The sequence below is a fragment of the Nothoprocta perdicaria genome, unplaced genomic scaffold, assembly GCF_003342845.1.
Source record: "Nothoprocta perdicaria isolate Ctin4 unplaced genomic scaffold, notPer1 scaffold_143, whole genome shotgun sequence".
Taxonomy (NCBI): domain Eukaryota; kingdom Metazoa; phylum Chordata; class Aves; order Tinamiformes; family Tinamidae; genus Nothoprocta; species Nothoprocta perdicaria.
The window spans coordinates 856,348-878,546 of record NW_020454572.1 but is presented as its reverse complement, the minus strand read 5'-3'; the positions used below and the strand labels follow the sequence as shown (position 1 = coordinate 878,546).

The 22,199-nt window shown below is 47.7% G+C and overlaps 1 protein-coding gene across 1 annotated transcript in view; it reads right to left on the bottom strand.

Moving 5' to 3' along the window:
• GLG1 (golgi glycoprotein 1) overlaps positions 1–22,199 on the bottom strand; it is a 61,712-nt gene that overhangs the window by 39,303 nt on the left and 210 nt on the right. Inside the window, exon 2 of the mRNA XM_026034338.1 lies at positions 22,103–22,195. Coding sequence (XP_025890123.1) covers positions 22,103–22,195 — 93 coding nt within the window. The remainder of the gene's footprint in view (positions 1–22,102; positions 22,196–22,199) is intronic.

Here is a 22,199-nt window from a genome sequence, read left to right as displayed (position 1 = left end):
ACTCAAAACACACAGCTAAAAGGAAAAGGTATCCAAAGGTGCATCCCTCTGCGGTCAATACGTATAATTTACGAAGTGATTTTTTCTGCATTTTCTGCATCCATCCTAATCATTCTGCAGCAGCTGGAAGCTTCAGATGGAGCTAATTTCGAGAGCAGGGGGAGTCAGCACGCCCTCGACTGAAGCTGCTGTCTTGGTCTTTCAGTGAAGGACAGTTTCTTTGTGAAAGGATATAGGGTGGCACCGTCCTCCTGCAGCAGACCCGGCAGATGGAACGTGTCCTGCAAGCTCAAGGATTGGGAAGGGCCAGAAATCRCCTCCCCGGAGCACATTTTGGTCAAAACCCAAACGCTTCTTGCTTTAAATCCACCACAAATTAAGGCTCACTTCTATGTTAAGATGCCCTCAAGAAGATACCAGGCTCGATTTCCAAGGCTGGCGAGACCTGAATGAGCTTTTATTGAAACACGCAGCGCTGAAATACCCGTCTTCCCTGTCCTGTGCAGCGAACCTCAGCTCTGCAAAACACAAGGCTTATTCTTCTGGGAACAGTAAGGGAAGGAAAATGGGACCTTATCTGATCTTTAACGACTGCGCTGTGCTGTACTAAAGGCACAGAGGCATAAAACCCAGCCGATAACCCCGACACGTGGAACAAGGTGACCGGCTACCGCTCCCAGCTGCAACCCCGTCCTCTCACTATTGCAATAAAAGTGCAGCAGAGGCAGGTACAGGGCCACTTTTGACTTGATCATCTCCGCTGATGTAAAGAAAAATTAAAAATACCTCTTTTTTTTATCATATCTCATATACTGAAGGACTGATTTTGAGGAAGGGGAGGAGAAAGCAAGCCAATCCAGGTAACCCCTGCTAGTTCTCCCTGCCAAATCTCCCTTTCCAAAGGGATATTCCGTGCCCTCTGCCCACTGTATTTGCTCAGCAGAGCTTGCAAGGAGCAACATGCAGTTTCAGAGCAATCCAGAGACTGCACAGCAAGAAACACCTGGAAAAACGAGTAAGCTTCAGATTACCGTCGGGTAAAGGAGGAGCAAGCTAAGCCACCATCCAAGAAACTGCATCCTCCTCCCAAGTTAACCACTAGACAGGGAACAGGCAAGGGAAACACGAACAGATACAGCTATTCTAGGCGACAAAAAAAAAAGGATGGCTTAAAAATAGAGCCTCACACACAAAATCTCACACTCCAAGCTGTGGGAAACTGTGCTCCCATAYCCTGCAATGCTGACTCACATGTGAGCGAGCCAAGCTGGCGACAGCGGTCGGGTGCAAAGCAGAGGAGACCCTSCAATCCCATTCTGCTCAGTAAATAAGTGCAAATTAAAACGGTTAAGGGACATCTGAAGTATTTGCTAATGCTGGTGAATTTTTAGCACTTGGAACAACTGTTACGGCAGCAAAAAACCTCTGAACTTGATCACTCATGCTTTTAATAGAGTCTGTTTGAATCACGGTGCTGTAAGTGCATCACACACCAGCACCCRGTTCTTGAGCTCCTGGCTTCCCTGCACTTTGTTATTTGGCAGAAATAAGTTTTTGGCTTCCAAACAGGGAGCCAGAGAAGGAAAAAAAACAAGGAGGAAGGATAAAACTTTAAGAATTTGCCACTTTTTGCTTGGTTCACATTTGCCACTGAACAAAACYTGCAGTAAACTACATGCCTTTCCACTGGGACAGAGATCGTTCTCCTCGCAAACACCCAGTGCCCTAGAGTGACAGAAGAAGCTCAAGTTTTATTCGCAAGGCGTGAAAAGCAACTGCACTTCATGGTGCAATTCCAGCAAAAACACTYATTCCATTAACCTCACATAAAACCAAACATCTTTGTGCCCTTTATTACCAGCAGGTGATTTGCTTCCAGCTATGCCCGTACAAAGCTGCAGGGCTGCTTGGTTCTTCGCAGCAAGGGGCGAGTGAAAAACTGCATGCAACTGCCCTCTTGCACATGCTCTCCTTCTCCCCCTCGTTTCTGCCTCTCCTTGCATGGGGTACAGGGGCTTTCAAGCCCTTAAGCCCCCCCTACCAAGATAAGAGTGAAGTTATTGGAGGTTGCTAAACCCACCTGGTGCATAAAGCAGGGAGGATTCTGCTCAGCTTTTCTCCTCCTCTCTCTTTTACTGTTGGCTCATGGAGGAGTCCAAAAACACCAACAATACAGTAGGAAAATGGCTCGTTTAGGGTTTTCTGCCAGGATAGCAAGAATTGGCTCTTAGAGGACTCAGCCCAGCGCCAACAGTGGGGAAGCACAGCAGGATCCCCACCTCGGGCATGGGCAAGGCCACCAAGTACCTGCTCAAGCAGAGCTCCAGCTCTACCTGCCCCTGCACTGACCTTCTGGAAAGACTTTCCACCTTAACCCCAAACCAGAAGCGCCCAGAGTGTCTCTTCCAGGGAAGAGGGGCAGCCAACAGCACAGGGTGCACCAGTGCTGTGAAGGGTCTTACAGGAAAATGAGAAGAAATGAGAAGAGCTTTTTAGCATGATAGAGTYTTAACTCCCAAGATGGCCCTGTTGTCTTAAACTTCCCCCTTTGCTCCTCAGGGAGCAACATACTGGACACACGAGGTCTGGAGCTGCAGAAATCCCTGGGAAATCTGTTCAGTACAAAAGCTAAGGGGAAATTACATACGAAGCTACAATCTAGGATGAGTGCCAAGGCACGGAGCACAGCTCTTCCATTGCAGGTTTCAGGGAGACTTGCTCCACTTGCTCCTGTCCCCACTCCCACGGCAAAACCACACGCAGGGCAACGCTACCCAACTCTGACAATCACATTTGTGGACGTCTCGGTCCTCCTCCCAGTGCTCGTGTGCGTGCACAGTACCCCGATCGTTACCACCCCTCAGCCCCACACCAAAGGCTCTTGCTGCATTCAGTGCAAGGAGCAAACGCTGCTCCAAACGAGCCCATCTTTATCTTCATTATTCCATCCGCGGCCTCGCGACTTCTGTTTGCCACACAGAAAGGCAGGGATTGCTCCCAAAGATGTTTCCCAGGCGCTCCGGAGCGCTGCAGCAGGCACACGTGCCCAGTCAATTGGAGCACCCCGCGCACCCGCCTCTCGGGCCRCAGCCACAGCGCTTTAATCCTGATTTATATTCACACATTCCACCTCAGAGCCAAAATAAGACGAGCATCCAAACAGGTGGGATGCAAAGCAYGCTAATTTTAGCTCCTGCCAGCTATTCTACTCAGAGGCAATGAAAATCAAATACCTCGGAGAGGTTGCTCCAGCATTAACCACAAACCACAGGCAGATTTTTGTTTTCAAGTTGCTCTTCGTTCCTTTAGGACACTGGCAAGAGTGGTTCCTTTTCCTCCTTTCTGCCGCATTTCTTTAAAGCTAGAAGCAGAGCAAGTCTGGAGCTATCTTTAGGATGCTTATCAATATAGCAGCACTTCCATAAATTGCTGGACGTGTTTATAATGTTTATATTTAAAGAGGCCTGCAAGGTTCCTGAATTCCCTTTACAGCATCTCTTTTCTTACTGTTTTGCCACACCAAAGCAGGGAGGAACATGAGCTATGAGATTCCTGCATGCTGGAAGTCTTTGGGACTCTGGCTCTCAGTCCAGCCGCCTTCCTAGGGAACACTGGGCTGCATGACTTGCATTTTAGTGTTAACCAGCACCCCAAAAAATCAGCATGGTCCCACACCAGTCAAAACACAACGATTTACAGCGTGAACACGAGACTGCGGCCAACGTGACAACTGCATCCCACACCTCCTACTCCACTGCACTGCTTTAATGGGAAACGCAACGGAAAGGCCTTTGGGCACCACCCGTCAAACAGGACGGGGTTCGGGCAACCAGACACTACGGGAACGGCCACGCAAATCGCTGCAACACAAAGGTCTGCGGTGCCCAACGCTGTCGGGCTGCTCCGCTGCGCGGCAGGCAGGAGCCGAGAGGAGCCGCGTCGCGCGCGGGATCTTGACGCAACTTTCAAGGGCCCGAGGTTTGGGGTTGAAAAGACACGGAGGGATCTCCTAGATCAGCAAATAGCTCATTTCCCACGAGCCACTTAACGTTCCTAAGCTAACCTTGCTGCCATGATACACACAAAAAGTGCAGGCAGAAGTTACTATAAATTCATCGAAGGAAAAGCACTGCCGTTCTGCAGGGACAAAAGGGCTCACGGGCATTAAGTTCTGCAGCAGGACAAAGGCTCAGGAACAGCATCACATTCCCCACTGGAGAACTCGGCCCTGCCTGGCRCGTTCAACAGCTTTCATGGAATCATTCTGGCTGGAAAAGACCTTCGGGATCATCGAGCCCAAGCATTTCGCCGAAGTCTCAGCATCCCCAGCTGAGCTGGGGCAGAGGCCTGGGGGTTATTTTTAGGCAGCACTAGAAAGCACACAACATCCTGATTCCATTTAGAGCTGCTCTCGTAACAGGAGAGCTGGGGGGAAGTTATCGCTTTCAAAAAAATCCCCCCTTATTATTATCATGGGCCGATTAGCAGGCGTGCAAAAAGCTGCAGGTTACAAATCCAGGCAGAAATGCACTAAGGAAAGTAGCTCCAAGGAATGGAGATCCCAAGTCGGAGCACCAACGCTGGAAACGCACCATGTCTCAAATCCAAAGAGGTTGGTGAAAAGACATTTCTTACAGCAGGACAACCAGGTCACGGGGRAACATCAGGGGGGTTTCTTTATTAAAGCCCCATGAAGGTGTAGCTCAGGAACCCGCCAACACATGGCCATTTCCAGCCTTTGGTTTCTTCCTCTTGGATCTGCTGAACAACGTTTGACAAACGCAAAGCTGCTCTGCATRGGCAGCCAAGAGAGGGCTGCAGTGACCACTGCATTCACTTCAACAGCTCAATCCCATAGGAAAAAATACATATACACACACATACAGCCTTTTTTCCAGTTCCTAAACTATAAAAAGTCACCTATCATCAACTTCTAAAGGTCCTAGTGACCAGAAAGCTCTATCAATATATTTGCAAGTTTAAGAAGTTTTCTACACAAAACAATTCTTCTAATCTGGTATTTCAATCCACTATTTCAGCTCTACTTTAACAGGACTGTTCTTCTGCATTTTACTTAAGTTTCCACTTCTACCCAAGGGCAGCTTCGATGCATGAAAAAGTAATCCAGCCGATAACGTCTTGCCACTTTTAAACAATATTAAAAAAGATGGAAGCATTTAAGATGCAAGCATTAAAATGCAAACATTCAATCAATTGCGGCGCGTATCAATTTAGTCAGAAAAAAACCCACCTAAGTTTAGATATAAAAGCTAAATTTAGCTGCAAAATAATATAAACAGAGTAGAAAACTCTAAAAAATTACGACAGCGTTCAAGCAAGACTGAAATTATTCAAATCTAAGCCTCCTGCTTATTTAAATCAATCTGCCTGGGAGACACAGGAAGCGTTGYGGTGAATTGATTTCCCTGGCGGCTGGTTCTCTTTCCGAGAGCCACAAAAAGCAAGAGGAAGAGGCCACAAAGCGCTGGTGAAACGTGCTGATTCACAGCATCGCTGCGGGCTCTGTGCTCACACGGACCGCGCGCCACGACGTGAAAAACCAGGTCTAAACCTCCAYGCCAGGAAAGGCACCTGGGCAGGTGGCAAGTAAGGCACAGGGAAAAGGGCCTCATGCACCCTGCAAAACTGCTAGGTTTGCTGCTCAGCTGCAGACCCCGAGAGCAGCATTAGAAAATACAGAAATAAAACAWTTTTTTTTAATTGGAGACTCATTCACTGCAGCTTGGCAAGCACTTTTTCTACTCTGGCAGAATCTCTGCTATACTGTACTCCAGCAACGCACACATAGGCTGTATTTAGCAAGCATATAGGAAAGTTCAAGCCAGCATGGACAGCTAGTGCCCTCACAGAGCGGCAGAATAATGTTATTTCACTTCTGCCTGGCACTCCATTCAGGAGATAAGACTGCRGAACAAGAAATCCTGGATTAAATAAATGCTTGGAGCATTTAGCGAGAGAAGAACTGGGCTGCTCGGAGCGGCAGCTTGTTTTTCACGTGCAAGGAGCTCTTCAGAAACATTTGCTAGACACATGGGCAGCAATAAGGAAATGAGTCAGCAGCCCCCAGCAGAGCTGGTTCACAGCCCCGGTGGGCATTTGAGCTACTCGGGAATCTGTCACCAAACAGGAGCAAAAGGCAGATGCCAGTGACAGCGCCTTTGAAGTGCCCCTGTATAAACACAAGTTACTTTAAACACGGTTAGTTTTCGCTTTCTGTTTAGGTAAAATWTCCTCCAAAGCACAGCATGGGCACAGGGCTCTGCTAAGAACCAGCAAAATCTTAACCGGGGTGAATCAGACTTGTCTTTACAATACTGGAAGAAAAGCAAATTCTAATGTTTAACTAACGAGGTCTTTGCATGCTGCAGCCTGCGGTGGGGTCAAGCAGGACCTCGCTGGCATGGACCTCTCTCCTACACATGAAGTCATCTGAGAGTTTGGTCCATGTGTTATTCACAAGAGAGGGAGAAAAGGGTCAAACCAGTCAGTGAGACCTCTAYGTGGGTCGCTTTATATCTGCTCTGCACCTTGTCTAGCATCAGACAGGTCTGATCCAGCCCCATTCCCAGAGGAGATCGGGGCTTGGATGTGTGGCGCATCCCTCCGAGGTACCCGACTCCTCCGGCTCCATGGAGCTTTCCGTGCATTCCTGTTTCTAGACCAGGCTTTTCCAGCTTGAACTCTTCAGCTCAACAGCCACAGAGGGTAGTTAGCTAAGCAGGTTCCCTTACACCTCTGCAGCTAAGGGTCATTTGGAGGATTGAAAGCGATCCCATGGTAAGCAGTGAGATCAGAAACAGCTTCCCTTAAGGGAAGAAAATATATGTGACTAGTTCTACACAGATGAGGGTTTTTTTTAAGAAAGGTATTTGATAATGAATTGTGAAAGGGAGCTCAGAGATTTCTGGAAGGAAACATTCATAGGAGATGTCTTACTGCTACGCAGAGGAGCCAGGCAGCTGCAYGCAAATCCTTCAAATTGCCGTTTCTGTAACTCCTGCTTAAACAGCGATGAAGAAAGCCAAGCCACAATTAAAACCGCCAAGCTCACTTCCAGCTTCTTCGCCAAWACTGAGCAAGTGCAAAAAGCAGGGCAGGGAAGCACAGAGAGGGGAAAACATGGGAATTATCCTGTCACTGCCACGCTACGGCGCTGCGCCAGGGGGAGGACTGTGTTGGCTCGTCACCGGTAACCGCGCTGCTCTTCCCTTCCACCCGGCCATCTACACGGCATGTACCAGACTACCAGAAGAAAACAGATTAATAAAGCTGTATTTGTAAGTGGATAATCTAGCCAATTCCTAAACTAGCCTTGACACTGGCATCCACAGAGGAGATACTGCAGAATAATGTCAAGCTCAACCCAYTTCTGTACCAGAGAAATTCTCTGACTTCAGTTTATCCTATTTCCCTAACGAACTGTAGAATCACAGAATGCTGAAGGTTGAAAGGGACCTCTAGAGATCACCTAGTCCAGCCCCCTGCACACCCTCCTGCAGGGTCACCCAGAGCACATGGCACAGGCTGCATCCAAGGAGGTTTGGGAGATCTCCAGAGAAGGAGACTCCACAGCCTCCCTGGGCAGCCTGTGCCAGGGCTCTGGCACCCTCACTGTCAAGAATTTTTTCCTTAAGTTCCTTAAGTTTCCTTAAGAACCTTTGGGAGTTTGTGGCTGTTTCCTCTAGTTCTATCAGTGAAGCTCCCGACGGAGCCAAAGTGGCGCAGCGGTACGGTGGGAAACCTGCATTTAGACAAGCCTGTTGTCTCCAGTCTCCAAGTGCTGCTCTTCCACTGCCACATGCACYGAATGGGAAGCACCAGGAGAAGGATCATGACCATGGGAAGCAGCAGGCTTGTCCATGTAACCAACCTCAGTGGTAACAGCTTYGCATGAACCTGTACTACAAAGCAAGGATTTTCTTTTAAATTCCTTTTAGATACTTAAAGCCATTTAGGTGACACCTACCATGGGTCACACTGTAGTTTTCCAACAGGCCACCAGCTGTTCACCAGCTACCACTCAAAACCAGCCTCCTCCTCCTACATGAAACTTCTACAGGGAGTTTTCACCTGGTTTTCTGCTTTCCACCAGGTGGAAGTGGCTCGCAACAGCCTAGAACAAGAGCCAATGGTGCTGTGGGGAGGACCATGGTGGGACCAACTGGAGCTGACCCCAGCTATCGCAGACCTGCTCCCTCTGGATCCTGGGGCTTTTTTTGGGACACGAGCTATATGTTCTCAAATAAAGCCTAGCAGAAGGCAAGAAGGTAGGAAAAATTTCCACGCCAGGCAGGACGACTGCAATGGTAACACGGGTATCATGGGAGCAGCTCTGACCCTAGGAGAACAAAGAGCCCAAAGTTGGTAGGAAATGACCCATATGGGCTGGCAGAGCAGCCGGGCTCCAATTCTCCAAAGAGYTGCTTTTACAAACAAAACTTCTGCTCCACCAGAGCAGCCACTAATTGTTCAGGCAACCTGCACAAGAAACCATAGTGAACTGTGGATCAATGTCAGGAAACCTCGGGTTTTGTTCCGAGGTCTCCACTGTACCGGATGTGTTTTCCTGTGCTAGCAGCACTGCAGCTCCCTAAAAAAGGAGAGGTGAAAGCAAAGAAAAACACACTAATTTGTTCCTGCTCAGTTGTATTTGTGACTGTATTTTAGAGCTTGCAAATGCAGCGCTTTGCAATCCCTGTGTTGTCAGGGCCCCAAGCTGACCAGAAGCGCAACATAAAGCCCAGCCTAACGAGGCTCCCAGGCCTGGTCCTGCACAGGCTGCGGCCACCGTTTCCCCCAGGCTCACACATCCAGGAGCAGGTTACCCCAAGACAGACCTCTGCCCATGGGAACCACCACAGCACCTCTCGGGGAGCACCCTGCGCCCAGCCACATCTCGGCCCTTGGGTGACGACAGYCCTACGTCCTGACAGCTCGATCATAACCCGATGATCAGGTTTGCAGGTYGATCACAACCCGAGCTGCTCCGTGGCGGGAAGCCGTGTCGGAACAAGCCTGCATTTGAGCTCCAGTGAGTCCAGGTGGGACTCACTCTGGGATGCCGCTTCCCACAGCCCTCTGAGAGGAGCAAATGGGAGTCAATCCTTCAGTTATTTGAATAGCAAACTCCATCCTTCTTCCACGAGTTCTATTTGAAGTTGCAGCGGAAGCAGGATTAGGAGATGCTTGACACTAGGAAGGCAGGAGAGTCAGGAAAGGTGTCCAACTATGAGGCCTTACCCAGTGGCATTAATAGGCACCATGCCAAAATGCTTGAAGTCTTCCTGGGAGGAATACTTAAGGCCTCTTCCAAAAAAAAAAAAAAAAATCCACTACTGTGTGTGCAAAATATCCCAGAATTTGAGACATTCGCATTTTTTTTTAAGACCTCTTTCCATTTACATAGGTTCACTGGAAGTTCTTATCCTACCCTGGGCTTTGAATTTTGGCGCGAGGTGGTTGTACCAGGGCCACGGTTGCAGGTAGGTTCACGTCCAGCCACCTCGGCGGTGACGTCCAGATCCACCATCGCGGATCCACCATCGCAGTCTTCAGTAACGGGGAGTGTTGGTGCTGGAAAGATGGGATGTTTTCTGACATYGAAATAAGCAGATGCCGCAGGGCCAAAGGTGTTATTTTTACAACAGCATCTGAGGTCATAACTTCACTAAATTAACWGGCCCTACCTGCCAGCCCCAAGTCACTTAGTGAAGGAAACTGTGCATCAACGCTTAATAAAAAACTCCGTTTTAAGTAATCATTAACATTAATGAATACGTTGGAAATTCCAACTGAAGTAGTAACACAACCGCAAAGAAATTACTCTGCAAAACTGCAGCTCCTCCAGAGAGGCTGTTTAAAGCAGATGACCACTCCGTAATCTTCATCATGGCCAGTTTAGGTGAACTAGTCTGGAAAYACCCCCAAATAGCTCCTTGCAGGAGGCCTCAGGTATCAAACATGAGATTGAAGCTTCCTCCTTCAAAGGGAAGCACCAGGGTCGTTTGGCAGTCAGTGGCCTTGGCTCCCTCGGGTGCCACTACGGAGCAATTCACCGTTACACGACGGCAGATTTTGGCCCCTGGCCCTCCCAGCAAAACCCTGCTCTCGATACCTTAAAGGCTTCACCTCCCCAATCTGACATTAAGCCTCCCCTTCATCTATAAGCCATGTTACAGCGGTTCAAACCTCGCAGCWCTCTTTGAAGGCTTCTTAGTTTCATTTCTGCACTGAAAACACCGGAGTGCTGCAGAGAAAAGGCAATGTAGATGGTGCTGGCKTGTTCACAAGTGCTGGGGGTCTCCCCAGCCGTTGCACATTAGCACCTGGCATTTGCAAAGCCGGGTCTCCGGCAGCCAGCAGTTAATCTGCATGTTAATTTGCACGGTCATTAAGAAGAGGTCACAGAAATATTGCAGACAACCTTTCTGTCTTGGCTAGAAAGGATGGGGAAGCATTTCCATAAAGTCAGTACCCCCTTTTAAGCACATTTCCACCTGCCACCAAAGGTTCATGGCAAATCAAAGCACTCGCTTTGTCAGCCGAGAACATCCATTTCAATACGCGTGTCTGGGACTACCAAAACTGCAATAAGACCCGACATTTCTGAGACTTGAAAAGCAAATAAGCACCACCAAATACTGCAAAGCCACCCAGCCAGGACGCCTCCGACTTCCTCCTCAGGGCAAAATTAAACAGAATTCAGCACACAAGAAATGCAGATGTAAACGATGCCAAGCTCTGCAACTGGTTGCACCGGTGCAGCCTCCTGCACTCGCTTTGCACATTCACCAGCAGAGGCAGCAAGGAGGAAAGTGAGGAAAGTTAAGGAGAAACAAAACAAAAAGCATCTGAGGTGTTTTAACCTCCTGGAAACACAGTCTCCAATAATTAAGTCTCTCTTGCTGCTTGTAGAATTATGGCATAAATCAAAAGTCCCTTTGGTTGGGGTTTAGGAGTCTTAACTGTTTGATAACACCAAGTCACTGCTCCCCTCTCACGAGCCTTACAGGCACCTCCGGTTTTCAAAACTATTTACTTTATCCAGAAGCTCCAACATTGATTAGTCAAAGTTATTAGGCAATAAACACATGGCTCAATAGCCGAGAGCAAGACTATTTACTGCAAGGCTATACTGCAGTTGAACATTATGTTGTATTTTTAATTTTCAGTCCCTACAAAGCCATAGGCAACAGGCTTTCTGCATGCAACGCGAATGATCCGAGGTGGAGAGGGAGGAATAGCTTAAAGCAGCATGAGGAAAGGTGACATTTCATCTAAGTATATGCTTAACATAACACTATTTGTAAGTAGTGCTGATTGAATGCACTAAGCAACCCCCTGCTATCTGGTCCAGGACAACCCTGCAGGAGGATGAAAATGCAGATTTCWGGTACCTGTCAGCAGCTTCTGTTAYCAGCCAGGGAAGAGCAGTAAAAGAATGAAACAGCATTAAGCAGAGCTGCCCGCATGAAAATCCTTCAGGAATATCACAACCCATCGCTTCTGCTCCTGTGAAGCCGGGARGTGTGTGGTCTGTCTGCTTCCCAGCTGCTGCCGGGGCAAGATCAGCCCCAATGTGAGACAGGAGCAGGTACCAACTGCCCAGCCTGGAAATCCTGCAGCCGCTCCAAGGGACGAGGCATTCACAGCAGCAGCAGCTCAAAAGATTTCCCCACGTTGCTGATCTTCCCCATGTTGCTGATGTCCTTCCTCAAAAGGTCTCCTGACGGTGCCGAGTCCTGCGTGGCTTCAAAAGCTGCTGCTCCTCGAAGCGCAGCCCGCAAGCCCCGCTCAAAAGGGAACCGAGAACAAACCACAATCAAAGCAGCCACTGGGCACCAACAGTTACTTCATTATATTTGATCCCCACCTCCTTGCCAGCAGCTAATTGCAAGACTGGGGCAAACAACTCGCTTCCTTAGCCATTAAAGCCGTTTACCAAAGCGCCTTGGTCAGGCCATGAGCCAGAGTCCCGAGGAGCCACACCAAGAATTCTTTGCACTTGTGCATTAAGAGGCTCTCTGATACAGAACTGCTTTCAAGGTTGGATCATGTCCTTTTTTATCCATCCCTGGATGAGATGATTCACTCCTTGCCCAGCCCTGCTCTCGTAGCTCTTTTTAYATTGCTGCCCACGGTCATTTACAGAAGGGGAATGTAAGCTGTCTTTGCGAGGCGCCGCGCAGAGCACACAGCCCTGCGACTTGCCACTTAATTTTATCTCTAGTCACACTTAAACCAAAATAATCTCCTGATAAGCCAGGTCTGGGGTGTTTTTTTTCCCCAACAGGAGCTGTTTGAACAGTGAAATGAAGTAGGCAGGAAGCGTTAGGCACAAAAATGTTAAAGGTCAGATAAGAGACCAAGGAAAACGCGCTATTCAACTGTGCCAAAGTACACAGGCACAACCTCCCTGCTGCCACATTCGAAGCAAAAGAGAGAAGATATTGTGTCTGTGCTCATCTTCCCAAAARCTGGAGGGAAGCGCCACGCTAACGTAGCATTGGGCAGCTGCTGCCTTCTGGTTGTTCAACAGGGATGACCAAGTTATGTGCAGGATGTGTTAGGTCCTCAACCTGTGTCACACATTCGTTGCGTGTGTGCGCAGAACCACACTGGGCTGCAAGAGAACTTGTCAGAAAAAAAACCCTAAATTTATTCCAAATTGCTAAATACARATCAGTTTAATCACAGTGCTTTATTGCTTTAAGGGACCAGCCACCTGTCTGACACATAGGTAATATTAACGTCGACTCTGCTGAAATCCAGACAACAAAAGTTCAGAGAAACCGACACCGAGCCAGCGTTAGAGACCACGCGCGTGTGCGAGCAAGACCCACTTCCTCTTCAGCAAACCACATACATCAGCCTTCTTTCGGACCACACCAAAAGCACAAAACAGGTCCAGCACAAACGCAGAAAACAGATCACATTAAAACAAGCAGATAACGGGCCCCCACACAAAAAAATATTCTAAAAAATTCATGTTCTTCCCTTTTCCAAACTCATTTATTCAGTCGAGTTTCTTGTCAAGACTTTCACAACTGATATTTTCGGAAGTGTTTAAGCCTTAAGCTTTATATATCTGGAGGCCATCTGTAACATAAAACCACGTGAAGCAGAAAGCTGTATGCCAAGTGTCTCCAGTTGTTTTGATTACATGCAGAAGATTTAAAAAATTTGCTATATATATATATATACACACACACACACGTATGTGAAACAATCTGCAAGCAACTTGAGGCCTCCTGTGTATTGATCAGAAAGTTAATCGAGTAATTAGCCCAGGTTCATTAAAGCACGCTCTCCGTTAGCCCCCCTAGGTATTTCGTGGGAATTCATTTCAGGAGCTACGTGCGATGGGTGCAGAGCTTTAACCCCCTGCACCCTGTGGCGCCCAATGCCGGCGCCTTTGCCCCAAGAGGCTTTTGATGCCTCACAGGCATCAAAAAAAACTATCCTGGAAATAGGGTAAGATATAGCTTTGAGGACTAGGCTCTTCCATGGAGCCTCCTCTCAAAGACCTCATCTCAAGAACCTCATCTCAAAGACATCACCAGTGGGACGAGAAGTAGGTACGGAGTGCAAGTCAGGCATGCAAACCTCCAAAAAGGCATTTCTGAAAGCACAGAAACCCCCAGGGAAGGCCGATTAAAAGCTTTTAATTGTCTTTTAATGCTAGACAAAGGAAACGCTCAGCCAAGGAAGCAGAAACCCACAACGTATGTATAATTAGCCCATATATTACTGTCATTCCTGAATRTCCCTGCGCCTTTCAAAGGCGGCGTTACACAGGGCACTAATGAAGTTCTGGCTAATTTGAAGCACATGCTGTCCTCCCTTCCTCCAAAGGGCTGAACACATGCTGGAGATAATCCCGTCTTCAAAACTGGGTGTTGAAACTGCAGTAAAACAGCTTGGGAACAAATGAGGTAAATGGATTGCAACGGGCTCTTGGGACGGGAGAGCTGCAGCCAGAACACACAGAGCTTGATCCAGAGGCATCACTCCTTGCAGAAGGGCCGAGCAGCTTGTTCAGAAACTTCTATGAGGAAACATTTTGCAAGAGCGACCAGAGAGGCTGTTTTATTCCATAAACACACAGCCAAAAAAGCCTAATCCTGTTTCCCCTTATGGGGAAGGTGGGATCTCAAATCCTCCCCCAGTGGTTCCACTGTGATTATTTTCATCCCTCCCAAACACACTCATCACGTTCTATCAGATTGTGATACTCCAAAGTGGATGCATTTACATGGTCCCTGGTGCTGCTTCACAGTGAGGCCCGTGGCCTCGTGCTATCAGCTCTATGTCYGCTCCAAAATTATGGGTGAAACATCCAGCAAAATAATAATCACACGAGGTGTTAAGTCCTCATCTCTAAGTATGGAGATACTGCTTCATAGGCTGCTCCCAGGCTCTCCATCCCATCAAAAGGAGCTCTGCTTTTTCCTGAAGGACAAATGCCAAGGGTGAGAGAATCCCAAGTATTTACCAGGCATGTGAGGATCCAACCTAAGAACAGAGAAGCTGTTGAGGACAGCAATACCTCAGCTCACACCACAGGTCTTTTTGATGAGAGCCTCAGGCAGCTCAGGTAGCCAAGCAGAATATCGCTCAGCCGAGTCCAGCTTCCAACAACTGAAGTCCAGTTGGGAAAGACTCTTCTGGTCCAATTTGAGATCGGAACAATAATGCACTTCTAAGTTCTATAATGATGCAATAAAGTTTTGAAAATAGAGTATCTCAAACTGTGTTCAAATCTGTGGCTAGTTATAAATTCTAACATACCAGTGCTTGAGGTTGCCAAAATAAATCCCCATTCAAACCACACTGTACTACACAGCAYGCTGAATTTTTGCAGTTTCTCACTAAAATTGCTTTCCCATACACTGCTCTACTGATGTCAGGCAGCCCTTTGACTGTCAGCAATAAAATGTAAATCAAGGATTCACGATTCTTCAATACAATTAGTTAAAATATAAAATGTTCTTTAACACCGCTAGTTGCGATGYGTTTCCACTACCGAAAAGCAGCCTGAAGCTGCATTTACTTACCATAATACAGTTTCATTTTAAAAGAAATTCTCCATTAAAGCACTTTAGAATGTGATCAAAGCAGATCACATAAGCAGATCACATAAGATCCTCCCAGTATCACTAATGCTAGCAAGACACGTGCCATGCTGAACATAAGAACTTGGGCGTTTCAGCAGGCCATTCMCCTGTAAGGGGTCTCAACACACTGATTCAAAACATGAAGGAACTCTCTGCACCAACTCAAAACTCAGAGCTAGAGAAGCAGCAGGCTCAATGCAACACCTTATGTGAATCAAAATAAAACAGGATGACTCCACATTACATTTGCCAGAGTTCAAACTGCTCCTGTTGGTGAGAACGGAGAGTGGACTTGGACTCGCTCGCTCAAATTCTACRTAAAAAGACTGCATTAAAATCCACTGGGTTAAATCACCACCAATAAGGTTAAGTGCTGCATGTGCACAATTCATGTTGCAGGCGATGACGACCGTGGCTGGCGCAGTGTTTTTACTTGAAGGCAATTAGTTTTCCCCATTTTGCGACTGAGGTCCATAGTCCACAGAGAAACAGCGTGATAAGTGGGACAAAAAGAAAAAAAAAAAAAAAGAAATCAGATAATGGAAGAACTTCCTGTGAACTTTCTCCAGATCTTATTTCAGCTCAGCTCAAAAACAGTAACAAGAGTTGACTCAGTTCAGTTCAAGCCTGGGCTGTTACTGCAAGTGTGCAAGCCAAACTGTTTCGCTTGGCCATTCCTTAATTTTATTAACCTTTTTGAAGAGCAGCTTCTCTACCGTGAGAGCAGAGCGCGCTCTGCCAAGGCCGCCTGGCAGTTCACTTGGTGGAAAGGATTTTGTCCTGCGCAAACAGGACTAGAGTTGCAACAGGCTAGCAAAATCAGGCCCAATCATCAAACTATCGAGCATGAAGGCGGCTGAGGAGCCTCTACTGAGATGCAAGAGGTCTCAACAGCAACTAACCTTCATAGTTCAGGCATTTCTCTTTTACTTGGGTTAAGCTAGGCATTGTTTGTTAAACATAAATAAGTACATTTCTATGAATGGTTTAGGATATCCAGGCTGGAATAATTGTTTTTCTTTTATCCATTTTGTTATGGAGCCGGGAAGTACTTAGTTATATCAATGTAACCATYAGTGTCCCCTAGAAACGGCTCAAAACTCCTGAGAAGTTGAAGAAACTTCCTGCACAGCCAGGCCACCCCAAACTGTACAAGGGATTTCTCAGTGAGCACTACATAATTCCACCACTGTGAGCAGCCCAAAGAGGGAAAAACTGCAGCCAGGCACAGCAATTGCCAGGATTTAATACACCAACTGCTGCTTTTTGGCCACCTCAGCAGTTCTTAGAGATCGTTTCAGGCAAAGATGCAAATAAAAACAAATATAGAAAGGACACATTTGCCTCTAGATCTCAGCAGGTTTGTTGGTCTCTGTATAATCCAAGATGAGAGATCTCAGACTTAAATCATTTGCCTTAAATTGCAGAGCTGATGATAAAGACTCCCAATGTCTGCTTTAAGTTAAGGCAGAAGTCCAGGTGCTACAACCCAGCAACACGTTTTTGCCTGCAAAAGCATGAAATCGAGGATCATAGGACTGAGACACGCTTATCTAGAGGGAAGAGATAAAAATCAACTCCTCACCCTCCAAACACACAGCAGCACAGAGTCCTCTCTCACTACTGAAGGCAAATTCCTCAGCTCCCATCAGCAGGTTTTCCGGGCGCCCAGCATGCCAGGACACAGTATTCAGGAGGGCTGCCTTTGCTCAGCAAGAAAATGTGATTATTCAAGCAGCGTCTTGGTGCAGAGAGAGGGCTTCAGTGTACTGTAACCTAGGGAGGGGACATTTCTATTCATAAGCTATGGGCACTTCTACCTCTGGAAGGATCCTGTGATCACAAAGAAAAAAAACCCACCAGTTAACAGAACTGGGAAGGAAAGAATGTRTATGCCACAAAATGTATGCACATATGGCACAGCAACCAACTTCACAGGCTTGAAAATTAGATCTATCAAAAGCCTTAAAAAAACTGAAACAAAATTCAAAATGACATGATTATTACCTCAGCGTTCAATTCAGCCAATTCTCTGGTCTTTATTAATTTCTACACATTAAACAGAACTACAAAGCTTTTTCAAGCAAGAAAACATTTTCCAAAGACCAAAACAAGCCAAGTCCCCCGAGTGAAATGCATATGCAGGAAAGTTATGCACATCTTGTACTAAGATCATGTAGACATCAAGAAAGATCATCTAGACATCATCTCCATACCAGAATATACAGACGGAGCACAATTTGGCTATATAGCTCTTTAGGTCACTCAATCCCAGCTGTGACAAGCCTGAAGCAGCCATCACAGACGCAGAGATCTCACCTCCTCCAGCCACGGGGAAAGGAGAATGCAGGCRGCAGGAAACCAACTATCTGATATTTATTTCTACACACGGAATTGACCGCGTCTCTGCTTTTCCAAACATTCAACTATTCAACACAGGAAACCGCCTTCCCCATCAGACCTCTGCATACCCCAGTTCATCCTGTTTTCCCTGCCATGGTAAGGAAAGGAAAGAAACCTCTTCCCCCACCAACACCCCGCCAGGTTTTATCCTTCAGTTCAGAGCACTTGGGATCCCTTCACCGCACGTGCAGGAATTCTCCACAACAATCCTTACAAATTCTCCAAAGGGCTTCCACGTTCAGGCGGCGCTTTCGCTCACACCTCTAACACAAAACCTGGTGCATGAAGCGCTGCACCGGCTCATCCCTGCCATGAACTCAGCCCGAGGAGCATCCCGATCCGCCTCCCACGGGCCCGAGCAATAAGAGGCCAGAAGGGTCACTTTGCTGCGGGGAACGGACCCAACAAACAAGCCTTTTTGCCAAGCCTTTTTGCCAAGCTGCCAAACAACCGGCTGCCACAAGCAGCGGCACACCGAGAACAGCACAGTGGCGTTGCAAAACTCCCCAAACCGCCCCAAAAACAAACGGGAAAGAAAAAAGGAGAACGCACCTGGGGCCAGCAGACGTGCTGGAGCTGTCAGGACGTGGCTTTGTGTCCCCTAAGCCTCTCGCACRCTGCTGGGTCCCACACGCAGCTTCGCAGGGGCGAGAAGGGCACTTAAACCTATTGCCCCCTCCCGATACGGAGCCAACTCGACCACATATAAGACTTTGTGAGTATATTTGGAGTTTTGCTATGCAAGAGCTAACTGCAAAAGCCAGCAGTAAGTGGGGCTTACACCACCTAAGCACCATGAAAAAAAAAACATCAAGAGCTTAAGGATGAGAAAGGAGCTAATCTTGGCTAAGCAGCGAAGCCTTAGGAGAAAAGCCCCGGGGGCGGCTCCAGCCTCCTCTCCACCACTTTGCTCCTGTTGCTGCTTGCAAGTCTTTAACTTATAACATTAAAAAAAAAAGAAATGCACTGCATTTTTTATTATTTAGCTCAGCTTCTACTATGGGGGAGAATTATCCCCTTTTCTGACAATGGGGATGACCGAGTCCCCCATTCCCTGTATAAAGGCCCAGTATAGATGCCTGTGGTTCATCACCAAGTCAGTCTCCCTTAGAAAAAGCGAGGCGGGAACGAAGCCTTTGGCAAGGCCCACGGTGCATTTCCAGGCGTTCCCCTCATCCAGAAGAACTCACCTGCAAGTGAGACCGACTGTTACCACCCCCAGAATTAATGGCATAAAAATCAACCATAACCGTGGAAGGAGATGGCCAATTCAGGCCACAATTTGCGGGTTTTAAAACCTTACCTGCCCACGGGCTATGTTTAATCCACAACCCTCAATTACTCGCATCTTTGAGCAGGTAACCAGTTATTCACTGCTGCAGATGTTTCAAATATACACTCGAAACTGCAGCCCCCAGTGAGGCACGCATGAGCACAACTGTTCTCCAAACCCCAAACAATTCATACTAACTTGTTTTGGCCCCAACATAGCCTTCTATGTTAAGATGGATTCTATTTTTCCAGAAAGTACAGCATTTACACCCAATTACACCATCGCTGCCATAAAGCTGCTACACAAGCATTCGGGATGAAGAAAGTAGCAGGAGGCCGAGACCTCAACCTCTAATCCTGCTTTAGCCACAACTGTCTTAGGGTAGAAAAATTAGTTACCCTTCTGCCTCGGGAACGTTATGTAGATTAATATCTATTGTTATTGCTATCCCACAAAAACGCTGACGTATTATGTAATCTTTGCAAGCACAAAGCAAGTAAAGCTCAACAATGTTGGCATCAATTTAATGAATCACCAGCTTAAAATATGTTTTTACAGTAAAGTTATGCTCCCCGAGAAGTCAAAAAGGGAGCTACATTGGTTAAGATGCTTTCATATCTGCTAGCGCTTCCTACTTCAAAATTCAACATTAAGGGCTCAGTTCTGCTTTAAATGCAAAGGATCGTTAATTATGCAAATATCGAGCAATTATTATTAATATTTTGTAATTTACACTATAGCCACCATGAAAATTAGCTTAATGAGGACACAAAATAAAAGGGGTCTTAACAACTGCAGGCTTTAAGCAAAATGACACTGCAAGCTCCCAAGTCACGACAACTGTTGCTGCTCTTTCAAGAGACAGAGCCAACTACTCCYGATTCTCGTATCCTCCAATTTAAGAGGATCCTTCTCATTCTCATAGGGAAAGTGATAAAGTAAGATCACCCTTTGGCTCAACAACCTGAAATGCAGACGATTGCTCTGCACCTGCAGGAGAGGGAGACATTCTGGGCCAAATTAGCAGTTCACTACATCAGTGGTGAAGTATCTGCACCACGAGATGCTCCTGATTTGTCAGCCAAGGATTCAACACTCCTGATCCTTTTCATTCAGGAGAACTACCCAGCAAAAATAAACAGGGAAGACTCACTTTGAAGGTATCCAAGGTAACAAAATCAGCAGCTACTGAAATGCAGTGYTCATATCGCATCCGTCCCCTATAGCTCCTGAACTCAAAGGAAAGGTTTCAAGGAGCTGCTCTGCCCACTTGCTCCAATTTAAAAGCGTTTCAGCTTTTCTGGACCACACTACGAAGAAAAGCCACCTGGGGCTCTTAAAAGCTCTTAGTTGCAAACTATAACCACCCTGAAAGAACATTTAGCGTGAGAAAAGTACGATCACATTAAAGAACTATGAAAAAAGGGCTGCTTCTGCATCCAAATTGCATCTACAGCCTTTCTTGCCTTGCAGGGAAGTGCTGTCCAAATATTCCCTTCACTGACGCTATCACACACGCACAGCAACTTCCCAGAGTTTTCCATTTACTCCAACTTTTTAGAAAACAGTTGAATTTACCATGCACAGACTCATTCCTTGCCACTGCCTTTTGCTGAGCACCAGTTTTCAGATACAACTACCTTTTTTTTGCTATGGTACAAATTGTCAGGCAGCCTAGGGTAAAAATTACATTTGAAAGTTTTTAATTTAGAAAGTGTCAAGTCTGTGACCAGTTTATAACGTTCCTCACAGACTGAAAGACAGAGGAAGAGTCTTCATTTTCAGGCTGCAGACAGGCACTCTAGGAGAAATACCTCAACGCTAAGAGATCCCGAGACACCCTGTCGCTGCCTGGGATAACACCATGGCAAAGCGTCACCTTCCACACCGCTATCAGATCAGCAACCACCAAGCCACCGAGACACAGGCAAGCTTTGAARGGGAAAGAAACACCACAAATGAAAAGTATCAACCAGTATGGCATTTAAAAGAGAAAGGAGAGCTTCACAAGAATATCAAAGGGCCGAAAAACAACACGTGAGAGACCTCCCTTCATCTTCAGCTTGSTCCCTGCACCCTCTGCAAACACAGAGCTCACAAACAAAACTCTCCCAACGAGGAGCCAAGCCAGGAGGAGACCAACACGGCTAAAACAGTTGGAAAGCACCAGGTTCTGCAACTGGGAAGAGAGGAGAGGCCACACAGCTGGGAAGAAAGGGGAAGGGAGGAAGGGAGGAAGGGAGGAAGGGAGGAAGGGANGGAAGGGAGGAAGGGAGGAAGGGAGGAAGGGAGGAAGGGATGTCCCAAGACCTTCTGCGAGGCTGCAACCCCAACGTGCAGCTGCTGGGACCACCTCAGAGGCCCCCCACACAGCAGGTCCCTTCCAGGCACCAGCAAGCAGGATGCCTGGGTGAGGGCCAAGGGACCCTACGCAAATCCCATTGTGTTTTGAGACCACAATAAGTGTGGTTGCATGGAGATTCATTTAATAAGTTTGTTGGGAAACTATGTGCCTGCAGTGAAAGTGGGAAGTTAAAGGAAAAAAAAAAAAAAAAGGCAATTATTTTGGGAAGGAACCACTGATGTAGTAGCCCAAGGCTCTCCCTGGTGAGCACAACTATTAAGTCACTGCCATCTGCTGCCTCCGCAAAACCCAAGGAGAAACRAGCACCGGTGCTTCCCAAACATGTTTCTGCCGGCAAAGCACCACAAGAACAGTCGGAGAAGAGCGTGACATTCCTGGACTTCATAGCTGAGAAGACCCAAACGGACGCAGAAAGAATCTTTTTTCCTCAGCTCCTCCAAAAGCTTCTCCAAGCTCCAGGAGAGCTGCCAACGGTCTGAAGATGGGGTTAGAAAAGGCTTGGAGGAGACAACTGGTGTTTGGGGGGGATTTGGGGTTTTTTGGTTATTTTTTTTCCCTCTTGAAGCGCGTCCTACCGTTCACGGCAGATATTTAGCGCGCAAAGAGGCCCCGCAGCCCCTCTCGCCCCAAGGGGAGCGTCCCGGGTGCTGGCGGCACCGGCTGGGAGGGCGGCCGGGCCCCCCGAAACGGGAGCCGGGCCCCCCGAAACGGGAGCCGGGGGGCTCCCGCGCGGGAAGGGGGGCGGCGCCGCGGCCGGCGGGGCCTGCAACGTACCGAGGCGAAGAGGGGGGGAAAAAAAAAGGGAGAAAACGGGGAAAAGGAGCGAGCGGGCGCGGAGGGAGGCGGGCAGGGCCTGGGAGCAGCCCGGCGGCCGGGCCGCCCCGCCGGCTCTTTGTTCGCGCCGCCGCCGCGAGGCCCGCTCACCTCGCGMACGTCCTGCAGGCACTCGAGCACGGCGAGGTTGTTGGCCCAGCTGTGCTTGGAGCAGAGGCGCAGCACGTCCTCGCGGCAAACGGCCTCC